We start from the raw sequence: 9,580 nt of genomic DNA, 5'->3' as shown, positions 1-9,580 counted from the left end.
AAGCTCTGTCTCTTCTGGATTCTGAGCCAGTAAGACTTGGACTGGGCATGGCCTGTGTGCATCAGCGTAGTACTGTTGTGCTGTGACAGTGGTACGGTTGAGATTCCATTACTGTCAATGAGTGATCTTTGAAGAAGGCCAGTGTGATCTCATGCAAAACACAAATGCCTATTTCTAATTGGTGGCTTCACGTTACTGGCTCATTACAATTGCACTGAACCTTCAGACACGCCCACTGCAGAAGGAACGAAGGGTAAAAGTGTTGCCAGGTTTTGTTAACTGGACATTTGCCCAACTAAAAGCTTTCCCAGTGTGTTAAGCTGATCACATATGAGCACATCAACACAATTTACCATTGCTCACTTAGTTCCTTCACACCAAGAACACAAGCACAATCTGTATGGATAGTCCTGTAGACTGTTATGTTTCATCCTTCAATGTGATCTTGTTATTTAATCTACCTAGGATGAATGAATTATGGTGAATCAAGCACTGTACATTTGTAGTGTCTAGTTAGGCTACACTTGCTTGTTGGTAATGTACAGGTTCTATTAGATAAGATAGAACAGGGAAGCAGTAAACTGTGCAGTGCATAGGGGTCTGTATCTGAAAACCACTGATGAAACAAAAGCTGTATCATTTACACTTCTACCTGAAACCATGTGAAGAATTTTTAGTCTTAAATATCTGTAGTTTTTTACAAATAAACTGTGACTTCAGATGTTGAGGCATTGTTTGTATTGTTTATTTCTAAAATACTGTTTAGTCATGCAGGCCTCTTGATTGCTCCTGACAAACAGCTGTGGCACAGACGTCTTCAGTTTCACTGCTTTGTCATTCATTCTGTTGACATTCTGAGGTTGACTTTATTTTTTGTTGGCTTTTTTTTGGGAGGTTACATATCACTGTTGAGTATCACAAACAAAAAGTACCTGACGTTTATTACAAAGTCATTGTTGTGACCTGGCTTCCTTTGTGAACATTAAGCCAACATCAAGTGTCATTAAAATATACCATAATATCAACGTGACTGTCAGGATATTTGTTAATTTACTGCCTTCTATAGTTACAAATGTTAAGAAAAAACACTTTTAGTTTGCAAAACAACAGTATTTGCCTGAAAGGGATAGTTGGTGGTGGATCGGAGGGGTTCAAATAACAATTACCTCCCTATGTTACATAGCTAACAGTTGCAGCCATCTATAGTTTTGTCTTTTTTAGAGCTAATAGCATGTTACAGTTTTAAAAACCACAAATCTATTCTACAATGCTCTAAAACGAGATGTTTTGTAGCAGGAATTTGGTGTTTGAGGCATGCGGCTTCAGACTGTTTCTGCTTTTAACGGCTAAAGCAGGAATGGCTGCACTTACTCCAGAATTAGACTTACACAGACTGTCTGTGTGAATCCATCCAAACTAATTCTTTACTTACTCCAGTTTGTATATCTTCAACTTTAATTTCACTTCTAACTTCCTTACTGGTTAGAAATGAACTGAACTTTTATTGCCTTTAGAGAACAGTGGCCACTTCGGCTTTGCCATATGCAGCAGAAAACCCATAAGGATTGTCCATGATCATGAGACACCTCAAAAGGCAAGTGCTACAGTCACTCAGGTCACCTGCAGGCAGGTGGACGTTTGACCTTGATGGGATTACAGCTCGTTTGATTCAGGTACGTATCCAGAGCCCCATCCTCGAGGTGCTCTGTTGAAGTTGCGACTTTTCGACATTCTGTCCAATGCCGGGCCTGGCAAGCTTGGCGATTCCAGCACCTCAAAGCTGATGACGGGGACCACCCTCTTACTGTGCATGGGACCCCCAAAGGGCATAGCAACTCTGAGAGGAAACAGAGAGCCTTATTTGTTAATCATTTAATGTAATGCTTTGTATTCAACATGCACTAAACGTTTTGTTTTGTTTTCATTAGATGGTTTTCTTAGCAAAATTTTATTATTTTATTTTATTGGCTTAGTCCAGTGGCTCTTAAACATTCACTGCAGTGGCCTCTTTTGTAGAGCCCCCACCACTCCAACACACACGTACACATACATGTCTATTGCTTCCAGTCTCCACTTCCTGGGCAAACTAATTTAAATATAAATGTTTTCTTGGTGTTTAGTTTTCTCACAATATATTTAAAAACTGGACTACATACATTTGGTGAGCACAGCAACTAGCAACAAAAAAGACTAACAATTTGTTGTACCCCAATAAAACAAAGACATAAACATGATCTGCACTTGATTTATTACTCTAACCTCGCCCTCCCCACATTCGCTCCAACCTAAATAAAAGCTGTGATGCAATTTCGAGTGGGGCACAGAGACACCTGATGCCTTTCCCTGCGCAATCGTTCCAAAGGCTGTGAAAGACATAGAGAGGAGCCATGGTTCCTCTTTCTTTTTTCAAGTTTAAATAGGTCCTTCTTCACTATATCCACTTTGGGGGCTTGGAGTGGGGGGGGGGTCTTGATGCAAAAGACAGGATATAATTTCAAATGGGAAGACACCTTGGAAACACTGACAGGGGCCAGCTCTAGCTTCACAGATAATTGGAGATGATAATTTGATAGGACTTGGCCCCAGTGGGTCTGTTTAGAACAGATAATCACCGTGGATGATGGCGTGGTGGGCTGGTGAAACCTACGTCTCAACCCTGTTTTCACCTATCTGGGCACCCTCTGCCTTTGGCTTTTGTTACAGCAAAGAATAAACCTTAGAGCACTTAGTATAAGCCTGCTCAAAGAAAACGGTTATTTTAGGAGCTTCTTCTCGATGGCTTCAGATTCTTTAGACCTACATGGATGGTGGCGAAATGCAAAGCATTTTTTGGCCTCTCTTAGGAGCCTGATGCCTGTGCAGCTCATATCCCTCTGGACCTTTGTCCTTAACTTTGCAGCTGTCCATCAATCCTCATAAATTCTAGGTATAAATTTAGGTATCTGATCCTTTTCTATGTTTAATATTTTTAAAAATCCCTTTGTATAAATATGGAATTACAGTAGATCCACTGAACGTTATGCAGGACACAGTAGGACTGTCTAGAGCACTTCTTTTGGGATGTTATTTGGGATGTGGTTTCCTCACCTGTTGAAGCACCTGTAGTTAGCAGGCTGGAGTTTCTCTGGTTGAGGTAGCTGTGCATTCAGGGTGGACAGAAGCTCCTCGTTATTTCCCAGAGCTTCTCTCCAAGGTGAGCTGTAGAATTTAGGAACTACTGTGACATTGAACTTTTCACGAGGAATTTCTTTCAAAGGTCCAGAGTAACCTGCAGGCAGAGGTATACAAAATTATTATTATTCATTTTTTTAAACCCAGAGTAATTCTTACTGCAACCCTGCAATTGATCAAGCGGATGATGGGATGAGATGAGATGGAGTGAGATGAGATGAGGTGAGTCTTAGGGCTTTATTCTGTGTGTGTTAGGTGTAGGGTGTATTGACCCCATACCATCTATAAATTTAAGTAAAAAGAGATAAAAGTTGGAAAAAATACAGTTGAGGTAAATAACATGTTTTAAATACAATTAAGTTTAGTATGAATTTGTTTAAAAGGTGTTTTTCATTTATTTATTTTTTTACAAAATTGTAATTAAACATCCAAATATTCTCCAGCATTTTATGGCAACTTTTACATAGTATTAAAAATAAGTAGTTTGAAAATGGCAAGCAAGAAGAATTTGTTTGTCACTGCATTCATTATGAGTTCCATAAAATCTATTTTTGGGGATAATTCTGTATCCAAAAGTAAATGTGAATTTATTTTAGGTGAATTTATAAAATGTGAATTTATTTTTATTTAAAGGTGACTTGATGTTAGCGATTGTGAATGTAGTGTATTAATTCATTCACTCATTATCTGTAACCCTTATCCAGTTCAGGGTCGCGGTGGGTCCAGAGCCTACCTGGAATCATTGGGCGCAAGGCGGGAACACACCCTGGAGGGGGCGCCAGTCCTTCACAGGGCATTATACTCTCACACACATTCACTCACACCTACGGACACTTTAAAATCACCAATCCACCTACCAACGTGTGTTTTTGGACTGTGGGAGGAAACCGGAGCACCCGGAGGAAACCCACGCAGACACAGGGAGAACACACCACACTCCTCACAGACAGTCACCCGGAGGAAACCCATGCAGACACAGGGAGAACACACCACACTCCTCACAGACAGTCACCAGCAGCAGGACTCATCCAATTCGCTGGAGCTGTGTGACTGCGACACTACCTGCTGCACCACTCTGCCGCCCTATGTAGTGTATTAATAATTTATATTAATGCTATGCAGTAGTTACCATGAAATGATAAATGAGTGGGAGATTGTTTGAAGTTTGTGTTATAATTATTTAAAAGTTATTGGTATCTTCTTTGTATTTATAAATTTGTTTGGTTCTCATTGGAATTTGTGTTGGGCCAAATCAAAAGAATTAACAGAGCAGCTGGCCTGGACTCGTGTCTGGGGGCCAGATAAGGACTCCTGTGTACTTGCCCCTAGAAACAGTTCCCAGTCTGATGGAGAGATGGATCTGATGGAGAGATGAATTAGATGGGGTTTCCTTGCTGCACCGCCTTAGCTCATGGATTCAGAGTGAGTCACTCAGGCCCCCTGTGGGACCAAATATGGTTTGTGGCACAGAAAGAAGAGATGAGGGCTTATTTATGGTTAGGGAGATGGAACATTAATTGGGCTCCGCTGTGTCAGTCAATGAGATAATCAAGCTCACATATCAGGAATGCATCTCACTGTGCTAAGTGAGAGTCATTTGGGAATAGTGGTGTAAAAGAATACTGTAACTTAACTGATAAGGGTCCACACAGTCGGAAAGATACATGCTTCATTCAAGTAGGTATGCTTTAGTGACATGTACAAAAGCTATATTAGTCTACAGCTGGCTTTGATTAATTAATAGTGACCCTACATTATCAGGACCCGTTATAACAAGATATTGTCATAACACCATACCCAGGAATGATCCCTGATACACAGTCACCAGCAATACAGCAAGGCTGAGCACAGCATGGCACAGGCTATCCACTAATTTGAGGCAACAACTTGTTTCACTAACTGTGTTAATCTAAGGCAGAACCGGTGTATCCCCAGAAACTGAGATAACACTGAAGGAATGCTACACACACAACTACAAACGCTACAAACAGTGGATGAATGCTAGTAGTGGGTAGTTAGCATTATAAAAAGCATAATGCTAACAGGCCCCTTCTCACATTCACCCATTGCCTAGCATTGTCAGCAAGTTTTGAGTAGAGCATTTCTTTAATGCTACTCCCAATCCATTGCTCTACCTGGAGCAAGGACGCTGGGGCTGCCTTTCTTGGCCACAGTTTTCTTCAGAGTGGTAACCAGACTGTGTTTACCGGGTGCAGGATACGCCAGGTTCTCTTTCCCTCCATCTACGTATGCATTTGTCTGGCTCTGGTTTTGGGGCTGGTACAGATGCAGGTTGTCCTAAAAATAATGGGAGGGGGTGTGTTATTTTATCATTGTGTCATTACAAAATAATGACATTTATTTCCTCAGTGCCCCACATCACAGCTCAGAAGAGCAGAGCTGGTGCTAGGTGAATGGAGGTAGAATATCATCTCACAGAAATGCCCAGTCATAAACCCTGTTGATGTACAATTAGAGACTTATAGGAGGGGCCAGATACTGGAAAGACTTTTAAGCTCCATTAAGATGAGTTCATGAATATTTCAGCGTATTTATTTATTTTCCCATAACAGATCCTAACTTCATCAGCTCACGAAAAAACAAACATATGCAGAAGATAAGCCCTTATTAAAACACCATCATCATAAACATTCCAGTTAAAGATAATAGCAGTCGGAAAAGCTGCTTCACAATTTTAAAAGTGGAATGTTACTGTAGAACGGATTGAATTCACTGTTTCATTGGTGTTCTTTTCTCTCTTTAAGTGTGATGGTCAGAATAAGACTCTGCTGATACATGGCCTTCAATCTATCTTTACAACTTGGGATATGAGGGGATATCTTTGAGGGAGCGTGTTCTAAGGAGATCTTTCAGAAAAGACAAAGACATTGGCCTTGTTTCCGCTGGTATAGCTTAGTTGGAGATTCTGCTTCTCTGAAAATTAGTTAAAAAATCCCTAGTGTATAAATATTTTATGTCTTACATATATTATAGTAGATGCTTCAGGTGTACCCTCCACTGTAAATCTCTCCACTCTCTTCTGCCTCTCCTGAAACATCCTGGAGCCTCTGTTTGATGTCAAGTTCAACTCCTCCATCATCACATCTTTTGGCACACTGACCTTCTTTCCGAGATTCAGGGTCCCTGAAATGAAAAGACAAACCTTTAATAAATACAATCTCATTGAAATGAGCAAAAATGCAACACTTTAACAGATTGTACCTCAAACTAAAAGCTATTTTTAACACACTGTGCATTTTCTTTCGCATAGTTATAATCATGCCGATTCAATCAAAGGAATACTCAGTTCCATGGGATGTCAGTGTGATGTCCTACCCAGGTTCAGATATAGCTTGAGGAGGTGCTTGGCCAAACATGCACACAGCTGAGCTCACTGGGAAAAAACTCAAACACGCGTAGAGAAGTCCATTTCTAGGGGAGTGGTGGATGTACTGCGTCTGATCTCTATTTACACTCTGATGAAACATGCTCAGCTTGTGACTCACGTGACTGTAAAGAACTCTTTTGATCAGCCACTGCTGCTGTCAGTCAGTCCACACCAGAGTCCAGATCCTTGAGCACACAGCAAATTCCACTACTTTTCTAGCTACATTAACATTGTTGTAGTCCATGAAAAGCAATTAAAATGGGTCTTCTTGTTCCTATCATGCAGGACATCCATATGCCTGAAAAGTATTCTACAGATTACGTCGACGTGAACGTTCACTGGATAGGGACACATGCCTTGTATCTACAGTCATTGTCCCTATTATCAGCCTCACTGACCAAATAAAAGACTGTAATCCATTTCTCTGCATACATTCTTATCCCTATTTCATCCCGCTTTTTGATGGTCAGGACCACCAGAGGTCAATTATGATTGGGATGGTGGATCTTGTTCAGCTCTGCAGTGACATGTTGGTGGTGTGTTAGAGTGTGTTTTGCTGGTATGAGTGCCTACTGGATTCTGGACACTGTTATTGTGAAGACGACCATCAATCTTCCCACATATGCAGATTGGTCTGACCCTGAACGGCTCAAGATGTGCCCATGTCCATGCCCTCAGAGACTAATTATCTGACACAGCTGCTGTCCTCAGGACTGACCAGCTGTTTGAATGTTTGTCTGCTGCCAAACTGGGTTTATTGAAGCAGCGTCTGTCACTGTGGTTGGTTGAAGTTATTCTGTAGGCCTAAGAAGCCTCACAGTGCTCTCTTCCCATTGCTACGGTACTCCCTCTGGAGGGTGGTGACATTTTGGGCAGCGTTGATGGTGGTTGTTGCCATGCAGCCTTTTTCCCATTTCACTTTCATTAATGTGGCGAATGCTGTGGATGATCATAAGGACTTGACAGCAATGCATCATGCATTCAACATCAAACCTAGTACAACCCCTGTGGTCAGAAGGTAGGAAATATAGCCAGTACTAACTGTGTATATAATTGTGGTTATTTGAAGAGTAGATGGCGGCACGGTGGTGCAGCAGGTAGTGTCACAGTCACACCGCTCCAGGGACCTGGAGGTTGTGGGTTCCAGTCCCGCTCCGGGTGACTGTCTGTGAGGAGTTTGGTGTATTCTCCCTGTGTCCGCGTGGGTTTCCTCCCACGGTCCAAAAACACATGTTGGTAGGTGGGTTGATGACTTTAGGGTGTGTCTGTAGGTGTGAGTGAATGTATGAGTGTGTGTTGCCCTGTGAAGGACTGGCGCCCTCTCCAGGGTGTGTTCCTGCCTTGCACCCAATGATTCCAGGTAGGCTCTGGACACACCATGACCCTGAACTGGATAAGCAGTTACAGATAATGAATAGTGAATGAAGAGTAGATAACTTCTAGTCTTTACCACAGTTCTTGGTAAAGTGGCCTTTGTGCCGTATGTCGTCTACTTGTTGAGGATCATTTTCACTGTGTTCCATTGTATGTCTAATAATGATATACACAAATGAGATCACTTTGATGATTTGTAAGCTCTTTACGGATGTGGTGATGACCACACAGTGTTCCTTGGCACTCAATAAAAATGTACTGAGGGACCTGCCGACAGACAAACCCTCACTGTGCTGCTGGTGGTGCTCTGGTGGCTGTTTTATAAGGTTCTAGCTCTGCTGGCAGCTGCTAAATGAGAGGCAAAGTGGCAAATGCAGGGATGGTGGAGCAGGCCTGTCCCAGTTTTTAAGGCCACATGCTGGATGCATTCCTCGAAAACCCTATCCCACGAGGTCCTGCAGTATCACGTGGGGCTGACATCACCAAAGACCCTGAGGTATTCCCAGAAGCAGAGACATGTCCTGAACATGAAGCCAACATAATATACAACTCCAGGCTGCATTGTGGAAGAAGCAGAATAAAAAAACCTCACTTGGCGTCTCACCTTCCCTTCAGCTGGCATTGCAGGAAACAGGGGCACAAGGTGAGCCAGTTCTGAGATACGCCAGAGAGGTGGCATAGGGAGTCAAGTGCTGTGCACCTGAAGTTATTCACCGGAGGAAGATTGGTCATGAAAGCAGGAGGTGGCTTCAGATGCGCTGGGCAAAACAATCCTTTCCATCTGAGATGCCTGCATTTTGAGGGTTGGGTCAAGAGCATGTTCCTCTCTCTCTGGTGGCAAATGAAGATACAGCTGAAGCCTTGAGTGATGCTAAACATCACATTACACGTCCCTGGAGAAAGGCCCAACTATTTTGAGGAGCTGAACATGTAGAGTTCACCACAGCAACTTCAGCATAGAACTTGACCACATGGAAGACGATGATGGCAGTGCAAGGAGTGAAAGGCAACAGCGATGAAAAGAAGACTGCGTCATCTACCATTCACCCGGGACATTTGTGAAATTAGACTGATGCGGGAGCCACTGGGACAGTATGCTCTTGGAGAGGCTATTTGGCACTTGAGCTGCATGTGTGCCTGTTCAGTAAAGAGCATTTAGCTAAAAATGCCATGTTGCCTTGCATCCTTTGATGTGCTGTCTACAATATTTAAAGTATGGCACATACTGTGGAATAGTGTTCAGCGTCACTGTGTTAATACGGTGTGTGTGTAATTCCCACCTCCTCTAGCCTCTCTGCTGAGGGCCAGTGCCTGTTGCTGACGCTGTTTGGTGAGATTATTGTGTGCCGTCTGCATCTTCTTCACTCTGTACACACACACACACACACACACACACACACACACACACACACACACACACACACAAACACACACACACACACACACATACACACATATACAGGCACAGGAGTGATAGGCAAACTCAAATATCACTGTGCAGATGACATAAACCTGATTACTTGAAATCACTGTTGTTTTACTCTGTGATGTTGATGGATTGTAGGGTTATCTCTATATAAAATGTAAAGTCTAAACTCCCATCAGATCCAAATGAATTCATTCCAGGTGGTATTTCTATTTACTATA

At 42.4% G+C, this 9,580-nt stretch overlaps 1 protein-coding gene across 1 annotated transcript; it reads right to left on the bottom strand.

Moving 5' to 3' along the window:
* Positions 1-1,653: 1,653 nt before the first annotated feature.
* Positions 1,654-9,289, bottom strand: myoz3a (myozenin 3a). Its single transcript, XM_066669998.1, has 5 exons — positions 9,214-9,289; positions 6,155-6,315; positions 5,307-5,469; positions 3,088-3,268; positions 1,654-1,837 (listed from the first exon to the last, which is right to left on the bottom strand). Exons 1-5 carry the CDS (start codon positions 9,287-9,289, stop codon positions 1,654-1,656), a joined length of 765 nt encoding a protein of 254 aa, XP_066526095.1.
* Positions 9,290-9,580: the final 291 nt, after the last annotated feature.

The sequence above is a fragment of the Hoplias malabaricus genome, chromosome 4, assembly GCF_029633855.1.
Source record: "Hoplias malabaricus isolate fHopMal1 chromosome 4, fHopMal1.hap1, whole genome shotgun sequence".
Classification (NCBI taxonomy): domain Eukaryota; kingdom Metazoa; phylum Chordata; class Actinopteri; order Characiformes; family Erythrinidae; genus Hoplias; species Hoplias malabaricus.
This window is presented reverse-complemented; position numbering and strand designations above follow the sequence as displayed.